An 18,381-nucleotide genomic window follows, 5' to 3' on the forward strand; every position below is an offset into this window, starting at 1 on the left:
GATAGTTCAACTAGGGGCTGAAAGGCCTATTATAATCTAAAAATAACTGCAAAGGAATCTCACACTGGTGACAAGAAAAGAAAAGGCCAAGTCCCGCAAATTATTACCCAGCTAGAATGGCACCTACCAGATTTTTGATAAGTGTCACCTGTGGCCTATCGAATCCGTATTACAAGGGTTGGGGATGAAGAAAGAGTCATAAAATGGGTCCATATTAATCAACTCAGACCATACCATTGTAGGAAATTTGCAGCAATCCAAATTGAGGGCAATGAGAACTCTGTTACTGCTGATTACGCTATTAGTATTTATATTTTGCAGGAAAAAAAAAAAGAAAACAATCAGACGTGACAATGTTATCAAGGATTTTTCTTGAGCTGAGATCTTCTACAAGAAACTCACTCTCCCCTTTTCCCCCCCAAAATATACTAAGAGGAAGGGGATTGTTAGAGCCTCCCCCAGCTCGTACATCTTCCCCGAGGCAGCGAACACTCGACGGATTTGCGGTTCAGCGTCCACCTGAAGAAGCCGGAATTGAGGTCCCGCTAGACGCTGGGGCAGGGAGTCCAGGGTCGTTGGGACATGAGATTTCTCTATCTCCTCCGGAGGCTGGAAATCCACCTTGTCCTACCGTTTTGCGAGAGGAGAAGGCTGATTTACAAGATCTGGAAGTCGGGGAGATTGAGGTCAGCGGAGGGGGTTCTCCCTCAGAGCAAGAATTGGCAGTTGGTGTGAACTCGAGCAGGGAAACTTTGTTGGGCCCTCCCAAGGTGATAACGCTTGACACCCTTTGGCAGGCTATGGAAAAAATGCAAGCCTTGATAATTGAATCAACTCAAGAAACAAAAAACTTGGTTTCTACAGTTGGCCAACTCTCCAAGTCGCTTGGAAAATTAGAACAAGATTTTAAAGACCAAGTAAAGAGCTCCCAGGATGAGACTGTAAAAATTAAGGAAAATGTATCAGCTCTGATGAAAGACAACATAAATACTCGTCAAAAAATTGAGCAAATCGAAAACTACAATAGACTTTGAATATGAGGATTTTGAATTTTCCAAAACAGATAGGAATGTCATCCCTGGATCTATTAAAAAAAATTTTGGTAGAGAATTTGAAATATTCCTCTCAACATATACCTCCAATAGATAAGATCTTTTTTCTTCCTACAAAAAGAAGCCAAGGGGACAATCTGGTAGGTTTGGAACAAGAAAAATCTGAGGAATTGAAGGACATTTCCTTAATCTTAGAAGACTCATTGACTGAGGTAACAAATAGAGCTACTCTTCTGATTTCATTTGTCTTTGAACAAGAATATAATGCAGTTCTAAAGTTATTCTTTAAAAATATTCATCAGAAATTTTGTGGTCAAAAACTATGGATTTTTCCTGATGTTACAAAAGTAACACAAGAAAGAAGAAAGAAATTTCTTGAAATGAGAGAAGAGACGAGGTCTTTGGGTGCAACGTTTTTACTTGCATATCCATGTAAATGTATTATAAAATACTAGTAAAAAAGGCCCGTTTCTGAAAGAAATGAAACGGGCGCTAGCAAGGCTATTCCCCTGCATTCACCCATGTGGAGCAACCCTCCTGTCCCCTCCATCCACCTATGTCAAGCAACCCTCCTCTCCCCTCCATCCACCCATGTGCAGCAACCCTCCTGTGCCCTGCATCCAGCAATATGCAGCAACTGTCCTGTCCCCTGGCTTCCCATCCATCCAGCCATGTGCAGCAAGTGTCGCCTGCCGTGCCCTGCCCTCAATTTCCACGGCCCCTCCCCCCATTGATGTGCACACCCACTCCCTCCCTCCCTCCCCCTTCGAGTTGAACGCCCCCTGCGCTGTGTACATGGAAAGCAGAGCGCCTGTCACCTGTGAGAAAGCGGTGCAGGCAGAAGAATGCCTCACTTGGATCTCCTTCCCTCCGTGTGTCCTGGCGTCGTATGACGTGACGTAATGTGACGGACGCAAAGGCCGGGACCATAGGGAGGGAAGGCAATCGGAAGGGAAGCGATGTTGTGCATCCGGACGGGATCCACCCCAGAATATTGAGGGAGCTCAGAGAGGTTCTGGCAGGTCCTCATAAAGATTTGTTTAATAAATCCTTGGAGACGGGAGAGGTTCCGAGGGATTGGAGAACGGCGGATGTGGTCCCTCTTCACAAAAGTGGTGATAGGGAAGAAGCTGGAAACTACAGGCCGGTAAGCCTCACTTCAGTTATTGGAAAAGTAATGGAAGCCATGCTGAAGGAAAGGATAGTGAATTTCCTGGAAGCCAATAAGTTGCAAGATCCGAGACAACATGGTTTTACCAGAGGGAAATTGTGCCAAACGAATCTCATTGAATTCTTTGATTGGGTAACTGGAGAATTAAATCATCGACATGCTATAGACGTAATCTACTTAGATTTTAGCAAAGCTTTTGACACGGTTCCCCACAGGAGGCTCTTAAATAAACTCGATGGGCTGAAGATCGGTCCCGAAGTGGTAAACTGGATTAGGAACTGGTTGACGGACAGACGACAGAGGGTGGTGGTAAATGGAGTTCGCTCAGAGGAGGGAAAGGTGAGTAGTGGAGTGCCTCAGGGATCGGTGCTGGGACCGATTCTGTTCAATATATTTGTGAGTGACATTGCCGAAGGGTTAGAAGGTAAAGTTTGCCTATTTGCGGATGATACTAAGATTTGCAATAGAGTGGACACCCGGGAGGGAGTGGAAAGCATGAAAAAGGATCTGAGGAAGCTAGAAGAATGGTCTAAGGTTTGGCAGTTAAAATTCAATGCAAAGAAATGCAAACTGATGCACTTAGGGAGTAGAAACCCAAGAGAGACTTATGTGTTAGGCGGTGAGAGTCTGATAGGTACTGAGGGGGAGAGGGATCTTGGTGTGATAGTATCTGAGGATCTGAAGGCGACGAAACAGTGTGACAAGGCGGTGGCTGTAGCGAGAAGGTTGCTAGGCTGTATAGAGAGAGGTGTGATCAGCAGAAGAAAGGAAGTGTTGATGCCCCTTGTACAAGTCGTTGGTGAGGCCCCACCTCGAGTATTGTGTTCAGTTTTGGAGGCCGTACCTTGCAAAGGATGTTAAAAAAATGGAAGCGGTACAAAGAAAAGCTACGAGAATGGTATGGGATTTGCGTTCCAAGACGTATGAGGAGAGACTTGCTGACCTGAACATGTATACCCTGGAGGAAAGGAGGAACAGGGGTGATATGATACAGACGTTCAAATATTTGAAAGGTATTAATCCGCAAACATATCTTTTCCGGAGATGGGAAGGTGGTAGAACGAGAGGACATGAAATGAGGTTGAAGGGGGGCAGCCTCAGGAAAGATGTCAGGAAGTATTTTTCACAGAGGGGTGGTGGATGCTTGGAATGCCCTCCCATGGGAGGTGGTGGAGATGAAAACGGTAACGGAATTCAAACATGCGTGGGATATGCATAAAGGAATCCTGTGCAGAAGGAATGGATCCTCAGAAGCTTAGCCGAAATTGGGTGGCGGAGCAGGTGGGGGGAAGAGGGGTTGGTGGTTGGGAGGCGAGGATAGTGGAGGGCAAACTAATACGGTCTGTGCCAGAGCCGGTGATGGGAGGCGGGACTGGTGGTTGGGAGGCGGGAAATACTGCTGCGCAGATTTGTACGGTCTGTGCCCTGAATAAGGCAGGTACAAATCAAGGCAAGGTTTACACATATGTTTGTCTTGTTGGGCAGACTGGATGGACCATGCAGGTCTTTTTTCTGCCGTCATCTACTATGTTACTATGTGCTTTCGATGTAGGTAGGCTGGTCCGTTGACGGAGGGGGGGGTGGGTGTATGGTTGGAGCGGCGACCAGGAGGAGGCGGGACGGTGGCGTTTGCGTGGGGGGATGTGTAGCGGTGGCGGCTTCGGGTGTGGGGATTTAGGTGTGGCTTGGGGGGATGGAGCGTCGGAGGGTAGGGGAACTGGCGATTTGCTGAGTGACAGAGCCCCGCCCTCAACGTCGGGAGATAGCCGGCCTTCTCCTAATGCCGGCCAAATCGGTATAATCGAAAGCCGATTTTGGCCGGCTTCAACTGTTTTCCGTCGCAGGGCTGGCCAAAGTTCAAGGGGGCGTGTCGGCAGTGTACCAAAGGCGGGACGGGGGTGTGGTTAAGAAATGGTCCGCCTTGGCCAATAATGGAGAAAAGAAGGCCGGCCCTGACGAGCATTTGGCTGACTTTACTTGGTCCCTTTTTGTTCACGACCAAGCCTAAAAAAGGTGCCCGAACTGACCAGATGACCACCAGAGGGAATCGGGGATCACCTCCCCTTACTCCTCCCCAGTGGTCACCAACCCCCTCCCATCCAAAAAAATAAAAATAAACATTTTTTTCCCAGCCTCTATGCCAGCCTCAAATGTCATACCCAGCTTCATGACAGCAGTATGCAGGTCCCTGGAGCAGTTTTTAGTGGATGCAGTGCACTTCAGGCAGGCGGACCCAGGCCCATCCCCCCCACCACCTGTTACACTTGTGGTGGTAAATGGGAGCCCTCCAAAACCCACCCGAAACCCACTGTACCCACATCTAGGTGCCCCCCTGTTACCCTTTAAGGGCTATGATAGTGTTGTACAGTTGTGGGTAGTGGGTTTTGGGGGGCTCAGGAATTACCCGTTTCCACTTTCCACCCTTGACAGCAAAAACGCAGGTACTCTCATATTACCCCACTGGATAAAATTTAAGGCTGCCCTTGGCTTCTCTTCTGCTTATTTGCCTTCACTGATTCATGCTCACATTTTGCTTGACCTATGCAGCAATATTCTGAAAAGACTTATGTTGTTCCCCTTTGACTGTGGGCAGGAGATAAAGCGTCAACCCTGTGGTACAGGTTACCGACTAAGCTTCATGCGACGATTGAGCTCAGTGGGGGTTTTTTTTAGAAAAGCTTAAAGATGTATTTGTTCCAGCTGTGGTTAATGGTCTTGCTTGGTTGAGGATACAATATTCTAAACTGTGTCCGTAATCTACCTCGTTTTGTTGGTCTGTTGTCTGTTGATGTTTGTCTAACTACTTCTATATGTTTATTGTACTTCACCATGACCAGTGGCGATTAGTCGAACAGTCAATATGTTAAAAAAATAAAATCATTGAAGCACCACTTTTTCTCTCCCTTCTTACCTGGCTTCATCACCTTTGTTCTTCTGCCCTTGAGCAGTTTTTGTACCCTGAGGAGTTCCAGATGGTTCTCGTGGCTGCGGGCATGGTCATGAACGTACTGGGAGACCTGGCTTATGGCACTCAGAGCTCCTGCAATAGAGTCACAATATAACTGTGTCCGAATAATACAGCTTCCATCTCATTCACCCTATTACACCCTTTAGACACCTGTTAAATCATGGAGACCCAACTTCTTAGTTCAAAGAGCTGCAGTTTATACAGTAACCACACCTCATACCTTCACTACGGCAAGTATTAACCTACAGTAACGCTCCAACCCATAATTCCCACCCTTCTCCCCCTTTCTATCTTGTGCCCATTAAGTATCAATAAGAGATCCCACATATTGCAATCCTGCCTACTCATTATATGGATCCCTCAAGTTCACCCCCAAACAGCCTTCCCTGTCACAAAGAGCACTCCAGTCCCGACAACATATACTCCCCCCCTCCCATACAGCACCATCTTCCTGCATAGTAACCTTACGTACAACCCCCCCCCCCCCCCACACACACACACCATCCGATACAGCACCCTCTGGCTGTACAGTAATCTTATGTGTAACCCCACACACACACACATACACACACACCTTCCCATACAACAACTTCTGGCTGTACAGTAATCTTATGTGTAACCCAACACACACACACATACACACACACACACCATCCCATACAACAACTTCTGGATGCATACTAACCTTACGTGCAACCTCCCCCCCCACCATCCGATACAGCACCCTCTGGCTGCAGAGTAACCTTACGTGCAAGCTGCTGGAAGTCAGTGCTATCTGGGTAGCTGTTCTCTGTCAAATCTCGGAGGAGGTGTTTATACCTAGAATAGAAGAGGAATAAACCACATGACAGCTGCAGCAACAGACCCTCTGCCCCCCACCCCACCCTCAGAAGAAACAGCCACTGCCATCTTTGACCCACACAAGAGGCAGCCACACTACATGACGCACACACAAGGACTAGAGATAATGATAGCGATAATACACACAAAGCAGACGAAGATAACACCCCCTCCCCCCCCGCTGCAGATCATGGCCACGGTGAACTTATTCATGGACCCATGTCAACAGGAGATCAACTAGACAAGTTAAGGAAAAAAGTTCAGAGGAGACGGTAGAGGTCCTTGGGATTGGAGAAGAGCGGATGTGGTCCCTCTTCACAAAAGTGGTGATAGGGAAGAAGCTGGAAACTACAGGCTGGTAAGCCTCACTTCAGTTATTGGAAAAGTAATGGAAGCCATGCTGAAGGAAAGGATAGTGAATTTCCTGGAAGCCAATAAGTTGCAAGATCTGAGACAACATGGTTTTACCAAAGGGAAATCGTGCCAAACGAATGTCATTGAATTCTTTGACTGGGTGACTGGAGAATTGAATCATGGACGTGCTATAGACGTAATCTACTTAGATTTCAGCAAAGCTTTTGACACGGTTCCCCACAGGAGGCTCTTGAGTAAACTTGACAGGCTAAAGATAGGACCCAACATGGTGAGCTCAGATGAGGGAAACGTGAGTAGTGGAGTGCCTCAGAAATCAGTGCTGGGACCGATTCTGTTCAATATATTTGTAAGTGACATTGCGGAAGGGTTAGAAGGTAAAGTTTGCCTTTTTGCGGACGATACTATTTGTAACAGAGTGGACACCCGGGAGGGAGTGGAAAACATGAAAAAGGATCTGCAGAAGCTAGAAGAATGGTCTAAGGTTTGGCAATTAAAATTCAATGTGAAGAAATGCAAAGTGATGCACTTAGGGAGTAGAAATCCATGGGAGACGTATGTGTTAGGCGGTGAGTCTGATATGTACGGACAGGGAGAGGGATCTTGGGGTGATGGTATCTGAGGATCTGAAGGTGACAAAACAGTGTGACAAGGTGGTGACCGTAGCTAGAAGGTTGTTAGGCTGTATAGAGAGAGGTGTGACCAGCAGAAGAAAGGAGATGTTGATGCCCCTGTATAAGTCGTTGCTGAGGCCCCACCTGGAGTATTGTGTTCAGTTTTAGAGGCAGTATCTTGCTAAGGATGTAAAAAGAATTGAAGCGGTGCAAAGAAAAGCTACGAGAATGGTATGGGATTTGTGTTACAAGACGTATGAGAAGAGACTTGCTGACCTGAACATGTATACCTTAGAGGAAAGGAGAAACAGGGGTGAGATGATACAGACGTTCAAATATTTGAAAGGTATTAATCCACAAACGAACCTTTTCCGTAGATGGGAAGGCGGTAGAACTAGAGGACATGAAATGAGACTGAAGGGGGGCAGACTCAAGAAAAATGTCAGGAAGTATTTTTTCACGGAGAGAGTGGTGGATGCTTGGAATGCCCTCCCGCGGGAGGTGGTGGAGATGAAAACGGTAACGGAATTCAAAAATGCGTGGGATAAACATAAAGGAATCCTGTTCAGAAGGAATGGATCCTCAGAAGCTTAGCAGAGATTGGGTGGCAGAGCTGGTGGTGGGAGGCGGGGCTAGTGGTTGGGAGGTGGGGCTAGTGCTAGGCAGACTTCTACGGTCTGTGCCCTGAAAATGGCAGAAGCAAATCAAGGTCAGGTACACACAAAAAGTAGCACATATGAGTTTATCTCGTTGGGCAGACTGGATGGACCGTACAGGTCTTTCTCTGCTATCATCTACTATGTTACTATGATTTATTTATTTATAGCATTTGTATCCCACATTTTCCCACCTATTTGCAGGCTCAATGTGGCTTATATTGTTCCGTAATGGTGATCACCAATTCCGGAAAAATAGAAATACGAGAGAGTGGGTTAGGTATTCAGGTAAAGTAAATTCATTTTCATAATAAGAAATAAAAGGTATTGGATTAAACTTCATTCGTGATAAATTAGCTTGAACAATCAGGAATATTAAAACTTCAAAATCATGATTTACTACAATTAAGTGGACTCCTGCATGCTATAAACCCTGGGGCTGATATAGAAAGCTACTGTGGCAGAAACACGCAGTTAATGAAGAATCCACACGCTTGTTACTGGCCACAGGATGCAGAGTTTCAGGGCTGAACTGAACTCACTGAACTCACCAGTGCACAACATATTTAAGTATATGATAAGGAGACTTTCAGCGAATCTGCAGCAATACAGAGACATTTATTAGCTGTGCGTTGATGTCTACCAGTGAGCACAAAGCCAGAAATGTACCACCAGGTCTGAGGCAGTGTAGAAGGCTAAGGAGAGCCACCTTGACCCAAGCTGCCTGCTTCAGACATAGCTATCTGGTGTCTAGAAGCACCTCCTACCCCCCTAGTGTCTAGCAGCTCTCTGACCTGACCCAACCCCCCACCCAACTTAAAACAAAATTCCTTGGTGTCCAAGTGGCAGCTCCCTGAACATGACTCCCTCCTCCCGACTAAAAAAAACAAAAATGCATGGTGTCTAGTGGCCCCCTCAGACTCCCCTCCCTTCAGAGGTCATACCTGCCTCTGTATCACTGTCTTGGAAAATGGTGCACCCTGGGAAACAGCGAGCTGGGTCAGTCTGCCAAATAAGGAAATATTTCTCTGATTTCGTAGCCTGGGCGGAGATGACCACATGAGGGGAAATTCCCTTATTTGGTAGACTAACTCCCCCCCAGATGGTGGTCCCAGGATGCGACATATGAGATAAGAAGAGTCCAGCATTTGCCAGGATGGTGGCATGCAAGAAGGAGCAAGTGAGCACTGTTCTTACTCTCGAGGATATGCCCTGGGGGTTGGTCATCGTGAGTAGTGGAAGTGGAAAAGGTGGAGGGAGGGCTATGTTGGAAGGACAAAGTTGCTACTAAACACTAGAGGTTTTTCTTTTTATGTCGAGAGACAGCAGGCAAGCTCTGGTCAGGTGGCCACTAGGCTACCAGGGATTTGGGGTAGATACAAATGGCGTTTTTTTGTTTTTTTTTAAATGTCACCTTTTCTGTCTCTGTGAGCCAATCAGTATTCATACTCTAACAGGAAGAAGGGCATTTATTATTATTATTATTATTTATTGCATTTGTACCCCACATTATCCCACCTTTTTGCAGGCTCAATGTAGCTTACAGAGTGTTGTTATGATGTAGTCATTACAAGATCTTAAATACAATCGATGATAGGCTGAGGGATCTTAAGTACAATCGATAATAGGCTGAAGGTAAATGGGGATTTAGATGGAAAGGTGTGAGAGGTGTTTTTTTGGTGCGCATGAGTGGTGCAAATGAGTGGTTTAAGGAATGATTTGTTTCATTAAGGATGTCTTTTGTAGGCTTTGTTGAAGAGATATGTCTTCAAAGATTTGCGGAAGTTGGTTAGATTATCCATGGTTTTCAGGACCATGGGTAATGCGTTCCATATCTGTTGCTTTTGTACTCGAAAGTAGTGGCATATGACTGTATTTAATTCCTTTACAACTGGGGAAGTTCAGGTTGAGGAATTTGCGGGCCGATCTTTTGGCGTTTCTGGGCGGTAAGTCCACTAGATTTAACATATAGATTGGGGCGTCTGCGTGGATGATTTTGTGAACGGTTGTGCACATCTTGAACTCAATTCGTTCTTTCATCGGGAGCCAGTGCAGTTTCTCTCTCAGGGGCTTCGCACTTTTGTATTTAGTTTTTCCAAAAATGAGTCTGGCTGCGGTGTTCTGGGCTGTTTGGTTTTTTAATGGTCTGTTCTTTACAGCCTGCGTACAGAGCGTTACAGTAGTCCAAGTGACTTATCAGTAATGACTGTACTAGGGTGTGGAAGATGTTTCTTGGGAAAAAAGGTTTTATTCTTTTGAGTTTCCACATCGAGAACATTTTTTTCGTTGCATGTTCGCTGATTACTGTATAGCTACGGCAGTAATTTGCATATTTTAACTACATATTTTGTAGTTAATTCTGCTGTAAAATCTGAGTCACTGGAACACAGCTCTACTCTGGGGCTTTCTACATCAACCCTTCTATATTAAAACCAAGAGAGTATATTAGAGAATCTGCCAAAAAGTGGAGGAAAGTGGCGACTGCCACAGGAAAAGCTACTCAAAGCAAACATAAGATCCTTAACTTTAAACACCAAAGTAAAGTACAGTAGTACCTGAGTGATAACATCTTAATGACTGAAGCTTCTGTACAAAAAGAAAAAGGGGACCTCGGCAGGAGCATCAGAAGAAAGGTATATGCAGAAAAACAGCCTCAGTGATGGGAACGGGAAAAACAATATATGTGAAAGTCGTCTAGTGGAACTGCTAAGGGTCTTTTTACTAAGCCGTGTAGGCGCCCACACATCCCCAGCTACCGCGTGGCCCTTGCGGTAATTTCATTGTTGATGCGCGTCCGCTACACATGCCAGAAATTGGCATTTTACACGCTGTTAAGACGAGGCTTCTCCTCCTGCTCTCCAGCAGGCCTCACTGGCCTGTGGCTCCTGAGCAGGACCCCAGCCGGTCTCTTCCCAGCACCCTGAACACACCAACCTTCAGGATCCTATGTCCCTTGTTCATATGCAAATTAGATGTAGATTAGACAGTTCTCAACAACAGCATATTCATCAGGCAGCTCTTTATTCCAGCCCCCTGGGCACACTTCTTCCAGCTTAAACACTTTCACAGGTCTTCCCACCGAGCCCTCACACACAGACACCTGGGCCCAGTGCTAACAGCCCCTCTGGCCTGAACAGGCTGCTCTTCCCTCACTCTGAGTGTACCGCTCTGTCCCCCAGCCCCTGGCTGCTAGTTCCTTGTTCTTAATACATAGCTCTATCTACACACAGTCTACCAAAAGTCCACAGAGTTCAGCCAGTACCTTCAAGGGGATCTTCTGTCTCCAGCTCCTCTCTCTTCTCTTTCCTTACCAAACTCAGGTAGATAAAAGGAGGTTGAGTAGCTTATCCATCCCTTTAGGCTCTTCCCCCTAATTCCAGGCAGGACCCAGCCCATAACAACTTACACCTGTTTCTAGCCCAGGACTCTCCTTGGTCCTAGCCACCTCAACCTGGACATTCCCCTACTGGCTCCCTCTAGTGACTCATCCTGGACATTTTCCCCCATTTCTATGGGACCAGCGCCACCTAGTGGCCTACCCAGGATAGGACAGCCCCTTACACTTCACAACGCGTAGACCATTAACACCCAGTTACCACGTGAGACTTCACCACTAGGTCAATGGCTGGCGGTAAGGTCTCAGACTCAAAATGGACACGCGGCAATTTTCATTTTGCCGCACATCCATTTTCGGCAAAAATCTTTAAAACGGCATTGTTTACAGGTGCACTGAAAAATGATTCTGCGTGCGCCCAAAACATGCGTCTACACTACCGCAGGCCATACCCCACTGACCCAACATAAAAAACCTGGATACCTGCGACATAACCACTACTACTATTTATCACTTCTATAGCGCTACAAGGTATACACAGCGCTGTACACCATACACAAAAAGACAGTCCCTGCTCAAAGAGCTTACAACCTAAATATGATAGGTAAACAGACAGAACAATTAAGGGGTAAGGGAATCGTAGGTGAGTTTAAGGACAGGGCAAGTGAGAAGTGGTTAGGACTCAAAAGCAGCGGTAAAGAGGTGGGCCTTAAGTTTGGACTTGAAAACGGCCAAAGACAGGGCCAGACGCACAGGCTCGGGAAGTCTATTCCAGGCGTGAGGTGCAGCAAGACAAAAGGAACGGAGTCTAGAATTAGCAGTAGAGGAGAAGGGGACAGATAAGAGAGATTTATCTACAGAACGGACTACACGAGGGGGGGCATAGGGAGAGACGAGAGTGGAGAGGTAATGGGGACCTAACCAAAGGACGTAATGGACATATCCCAACTCTTCCTCTCCCTCTCTAAATTCCCCCAATGTATTTACATACGTGAACCTCATTCTACCACAATATCACCTTGTATTTGTTTATACCAGAACCGGCTAACACCGTTACGGTACTATGTAAGCCACACTGAGCCTGCAAAAAGGTGGGAAAATGTGGGATACAAATGCAACAAATAAATAAATAAATAAATTTGTCAGCCGCCAGGGGCTCCTATGTGTTAGAATTGTAGTACTAAGTTACTAGTCTTTATATGTCCTCTAGCTTGAACAGTTATTATTCTAGGCAGTGGCCTAATTTAGCATTACCTTACTGACTAATACATAAGTACAAAAGTAATGCCACACTGGGAAAAGACCAAGGGTCCATCGAGCCCAGCATCCTGTCCACGACAGCGGCCAATCCAGGCCAAGGGCACCTGGCAAGCTTCCCAAACGTACAAACATTCTATACATGTTATTCCTGGGATTTTGGATTTTTCAAGTCCGTTTAGTAGCGGTTTATGGACTTGTCCTTTAGGAAACCGTCCAACCCCTTTTTAAACTCTGCTAAGCTAACCGCCTTCACCATGTTCTCCGGCAACGAATTCCAGAGTTTAATTACGCGTTGGGTGAAGAAACTAGACTAGAGAGGGAAGCAGTGCAGAAACAAGATTTTATTAGTCAGGTAGTTGACTATGGAATGGAATTGTATAACCAGTGCATTTTCTCTAGCGAAAAAGGTGCGGGTACTGAAATGCCTGGCCACCCTTAAGAGGTGGGGTAATCACTGAGGAACCAACCCCACAATGGCCAGGCCCCCCGCAACTAGTCACAGAATCTATGACAAGGCAGAATTGGTGTGTAGAGCCTGAGCTCTTTCATTAAAACTTGGGGACCATGAGTCAATTGTAGCAAACAATGGAAAAGGTGCCGGTACTCCGTACCCCCAAGTACCCCCTCAAAAAAAGCCCTTAGTAATTTAGGTAAAATTAAGTGTAGTAAACCTACTTGTTTCTGTTTAAACATTTAGGTTTAGAATGCTTAATTTTACCTAAATTAGTAAGACAGAATATATTATAATACAAAATGTTTAAGAGGTTTTAGACCAAGTCAGCCAGGAAGGCAGATTCACCACATTCCTTCCCATCTGATAAGCAAGACAGAGAAAGGCCAGTGGCCTGAAGGCAGACGAGACCTCTCCTACCCCTGGCCATGGATTTCCCTATTGGCTAATGGCCAATCCTGCAGTGCCTTTGTCTGGTTTTCGGGATGCCTTTTCCTTGGCTTTCTGCCTGTTTCATTGTACTTTAATTTCATTTTTTGGGCCTACCCAACCCTCTCCTTCAAAATCACCCTGCAGCTGTGCAGAGCTCTGAAGACGGGCAGGGAGTAATCTGGAGATTGATATTCATGTATGCCGTCTTCTGTCTGATTCCTGGAACTGAGCCTACACTTATCCTGTATGGAGAGATACATCGATCTCCAGTATGTACATAAAAGCTAAGTGGTTCTATCTACCTAAGCTAATTGAGTGTTATCTGTACATACCCTTGGGAAACAAAATACCCATAGCAGACTTGGCAGGCAGTATAGGCTGTGGCCTAGCAGTGAAGAGCTTACAGTACAGGCTGCCTAGTAAGCTAGTTCTGAAGAGTTTATAGTATAGGCATCTGCCTAGTGGCTCATATCACTCCGCAAGGAACAGCAGAAGAAAATCTGGTAGAGAGAGAGAGAGATAGTAAACAAAGGACCAGAAGAAAGGCTAGTGCACAGGGAGAAAGGAGGAGGAGATTTAGAAAACAGCACAATAAGAACTGGTGAACTGAGAAAAAGATGGATAATGTGAAAGAAAGAGGAGGTTTGGAACTGAGTAATAAAAACAAGGCTGAGACAGGAGATCTGAAAACACAAGAGAGTGAGATAAGCAAACCACAGGCCAAGAAGTCAACTGAAGAGGTAGAAGAAAGGCAAGAGAAAGAACTGGAGGTGGAGGAAAAAACTGAGCTTCTGGCACATGTGGAAAGAATAATATGCTGGGTTATAGACGAGACAATGATTACCGAAGCTGAATTTAACACTGTAGTTCCAACAGTACAAAGACTTGAGGAAGTTACAGGGAAATATTTTTAAAACAAATAGGAGGAAATATTTCTTCACTCAACAAATTGTTAAGCTCTGAAACTCTTTGCCAGAGGATGTAGCAACAGCAGTTAGTGCATCTGGGTTTAAAAAAGGTTTGGACAAATTCCTGGAGGAAAAGTCCGTAGTCTACTATTGAGACAGACTGCTTGTTCTGGGATTTATAGTATGGAGTGTTGCCATGATTTGTGTTTCTAGATGGACCATTGGTCTGTCCCAGCATGGCTACTCTTATGTTCTCATTCTGGCTCCTTGTGACCCTGGACAAGTCACTTAACCCTCCATTGGTCAGGTACAAAACTTAGATTATGAGAAAGTATATAACACTAGTAAAAAAGGCCCGTTTCTGAGACCAATGAAACGGGCGCAAGCAAGGTTTTCATCGTAGTGTGTATGTTTGAGAGAGTGTGTGTGAGAGTGACTGAGAGAGAGAGAGAGACAGAGTGAATGTGCGAGTGTGTGTGTGTGTGTGACAGAGTGAGGCTGTCTGTGTGAGAGTGTGTGTGTGTGAGAATGAGAGTATGTATGTGTGAGAAAGAATGAGAGTGTGCGGTAGGAGCCCCCCCTCGGTCTCCCACCCTTGTCCCCCTCCCTTCCCCTCCCCTTTTTCCTCCTCTACCCCCTCCCAGCTTCAGGGTCGGGCCCCCCTCCCTCCGCCTTTCAGGGTCGTGGCCCTCCCTCCCACTGTCACGTTCAAGCTGGCTCCCTCCCTCCCATGTTCAGGCAGGCTAGCTGGCTGGCTGGCTCCCTCCCTCCCACGTTCAGGCTGGCTCGCTCCCTCGCTTCCTCCCAAGTGTCAGTGCTCCGTTGTGACGCGAGGGCGGGGCGATGGTAGTCCTCCCTTTGTTGCAGGTCGTTCGCGTTCGCGATGTGTTTGACGTCACGAATTGGGTGGGCGATGTGATTCGTTGAGTGTAAGTGCTCCGCCCTCCATGTCATCACGTTGTGACATGAGGGCGGGGCATACACTCATGGAGGAGCATCGATCTACACCACTTCATTTTTAGAACGTTGGGAAACTTGAGGCTTCAATAGAATGTTGGGGGTGCGTTTTATATAGAGAGATATGTAAACTGCTAGTGTTGTACCACAGAAAGGTAGTATATGAAGCATAAGGCCATAAGCTGTACACAGGGACCAGGTACAGGTAAAGGTACAGGGAAGGGCAACGAAAATGATAAGGGGGATGGGATGACTTCCCTATGAGGAAAGGTTGAAGCGGCTAGGGCTCTTCAGTTGGAGAAAAGGTGGCCGAGGGGAGATATGATAGAGGTCTATAAAATAATGAGTGGAGTGGAATGGGTAGACGTGAATCGCTTGTTTTTGGGGTTTTTTAAAAATGTTATTGTCAGGATTGCAGGAGGTCATTTATTTATTGATTTTAAATTCTTTTAACAAGAGTACACTTGTCAACTGAAATACAGCAAGGTAATGTTAAGATACAAGAAAAGTAAAATGAAGATAAGTACAAAAGAAAAAAAAATCAAAGAATATTAGGTCACTTTTAGACCACAATTATTCCGCTTTCTTAGACCACACACTAAGTGATGGCGTTAATGAATTAGAGAAGATTACAAAGAAAAATAATTATAACTTAATTAAGGCTACGTGCAATCCTCCAACACAGTTTAAAAAGACGTTATTTTAGTTGTTTTAAATCTAGAAAGGATTTCAGTTGATCAGGAGAAAAGAAAACATATTAAGTCTGATCCAACCGAACGATACATTTAGAAGGGTAGGTGAGAAAAAAGGATCCCCCCACTTCCACTGTCCTCAGTTTCATAGCCAGGAAGGCTTTCCTCTTCTGCTGGGTCAACTTTGTTATGTCAGGGTATATCCATATTTTCCCACCTCCAAATTGAGAATTGGTGTTCTTAAAATAAAGTCTCAGGACAGAATTAAGATCCTTAAGAGTGTAGCCCTCTCTGTTACATTTTCCAAAGACTGTTCCAGTATGGCAGATGTATTATTCACATCAAAGTTCACATTTTCTGCGCCCCTTATTTCTCCTTCTTCCCCCCTGGGGCTACTAGGTAAATAGAAAAATCTTATTTATTGGAGGTATAGCTTCCAGTGGTATCTTTAAGTTTTGGTCTGTGCCAGAGCCAGTGGTGGGAGGCAGGGATAGTGTTGGGCAGACTTATACGGTCTGTGCCAGAGCCGGTGGTGGGAGGTGGGGATAGTGCTGGGCAGACTTATACGGTCTGTGCCAGAGCCAATGGTGGGAGGCAGGGATAGTGCTGAGCAGACTTATACGGTCTGTGCCAGAGCCGGTGGTGGGAGGCAGGGATAGTGTTGGGCAGACTTATATGGTCTGTGCCAGAGCTCGTGGTGGGAGGCGGGACTGGTGGTTGGGAGGCGGGGATAGTGCTGGGCAGACTTATATGGTCTGTGCCAGAGCTGGTGGTGGGAGGCGGGACTGGTGGTTGGGAGGCGGGGATAGTGCTGGGCAGACTTATATGGTCTGTGCCAGAGCTGGTGGTGGGAAGCGGGACTGGTGGTTGGGAGGCGGGGATAGTGCTGGGCAGACTTATACGGTCTGTGCCCTGAAGAGGACAGGTACAAATCAAGGTAGAGTATACACAAAAGGTAGCACATATGAATTTATCTTGTTGGGCAGACTGGATGGATCATGCAGGTCTTTTTCTGCCGTCATCTACTATGTTACTATGTATCTTCTGAATAGTTCCAGTGGACTAGTCCCAGGGAGCTTGGGAAAATTCAGAAGACGCAGATTCAAGTATCTGTTGAAATTCTCTATCTTCTCAATTTTTCTACGAATATCCAAATTATCCTTAGCTACAGTAGCTTTAAATTCTTGAAACTGTTCAACATCTTTTTGCAGCTGTGTAACTCACATGGTTAATTCCTTTTTAACTGAGTCCACTGTATTTTTTAGATCTTCAAATTTAGTATAAAGAGCATTTACTTCATCTGAAGATTTCTGCAAGGTTGAGTCCATTTTGATTAACATCAGCCAAATCCTTTCTAGATTAACCTCCCGAATTTTCTCTGAAGCTCCAAGCGATTCTTGGGCCTCAGACCTCAGCGACTTCTGCAGCGACACTAGTCCCCCGCTGGGTTCCACCTCCGTCACACTTCCGGTGGCGTTCTGGGTTCCCTCTAGCGAAGCTGCTAACGCTGGGCACAGAGGAATCAGCGACGTCGAAGGAGGGGAGAGGGATGTCTCATCGCCCTGTAATGGCTCCACTTCTCCAGATTCCCTTACTATGGGATCCGCTCCCCTCAATACCTGGGGAGTCCCGGTGAAGAAGCGTTCCAAACTCGGCTGGATCGGGGACAAAGTTGAGGAAGGCGGAGGCACTAACCTCACCGTCCCTTTCCATTTGGTATGAGGCATAATTTTAAAAGGTAAAGGATTATTCTTTAATTCCAGCCGAGTAGCAGCGTCTCACAAACCGTCCAGTCACACTGCCATCTTGACACCCCCCCCCCCCCCCCCCCGAATCGCTTGTTTACTCTTTCCAAAAATACTAGGACTAGGGGGTAAATTTACAATGAATAGTAGAAACATTTTCTTCGCTCAACGTGTGTAATCCGTTGGGTTGGTCGTGAGCCCTTGGGCCCTGGCCGAGGCCAGCAGGGCGCCGACCCAGGCCAAGGGGAGACCGACCCACCACCGCACACCCCAGCTACACAATACCCCCTAAGCTACCCCTTCCCACAGTCCCTCAGGAAGAAGGGAAATAGGCATACAGGAGGGCCTCGCGGCCGAACCGGAACCCACGCACACAGAGCCACTCGTGCGAGCCTCACGGCTGAACTGGAACCCAATCACACACAGGGAGGGGTGAAAGAACCCAGAGGCCCCAAGATGCCAGACACGTGCTGAACACCAGCAATAGGGCAGAGGGGGAAACAAAGGACCAGAGCGGGCCACGCCCACCCAGGGGACTAGCGCAGGACAGGGGAGCTAACACAGCAAACCCCCCCCCCCCCCCACCACCAGGGTAGGAGCCCCAGGCAGAAGCCAGAGGAACCAGACACAAAAGGAAGGCAGAAAGCCTTTGCCTCAAACCCACTGTAGACAGAGGCACACAGAACAAAGGGTTAAGCTTGTAGAGCCAGCAGAGAGAGAGTGCCATAAATCAACAAACAATCAGAGAGAACGCTTCTCCTCCTGAGAGGGAGCAGGGCCCATCCAACAAATACACTGGCAGAGGCAGGAATACAATACACACAGTACACAAAGGGTTAAACTCACTGAGCCAGCAGGCTGGGACATTGGGAAGAGAAATCCTTAAAACAAACAAACAAACAAAGGAGAACGCTCTCACTCAGCCCAGA

General features: G+C 46.5%; 1 protein-coding gene across 3 annotated transcripts in view; it reads right to left on the reverse strand.

Annotated features, from left to right (window-relative positions):
• The window catches only part of ARHGEF39 (Rho guanine nucleotide exchange factor 39), a 64,333-nt gene that overhangs the window by 24,599 nt on the left and 21,353 nt on the right, over window positions 1-18,381 (reverse strand). For all 3 annotated transcript variants that reach the window (XM_030191869.1, XM_030191866.1, XM_030191867.1), the window contains 2 exons: window positions 5,940-6,010; window positions 5,135-5,263 (listed from right to left, as the gene is read on the reverse strand). In XM_030191869.1, the coding sequence (XP_030047729.1) occupies window positions 5,135-5,263; window positions 5,940-6,010 (200 nt within the window). The remainder of the gene's footprint in view (window positions 1-5,134; window positions 5,264-5,939; window positions 6,011-18,381) is intronic.

Source organism: Microcaecilia unicolor, chromosome 2 (genome assembly GCF_901765095.1).
Source record: "Microcaecilia unicolor chromosome 2, aMicUni1.1, whole genome shotgun sequence".
Taxonomy (NCBI): Eukaryota; Metazoa; Chordata; class Amphibia; order Gymnophiona; family Siphonopidae; genus Microcaecilia; species Microcaecilia unicolor.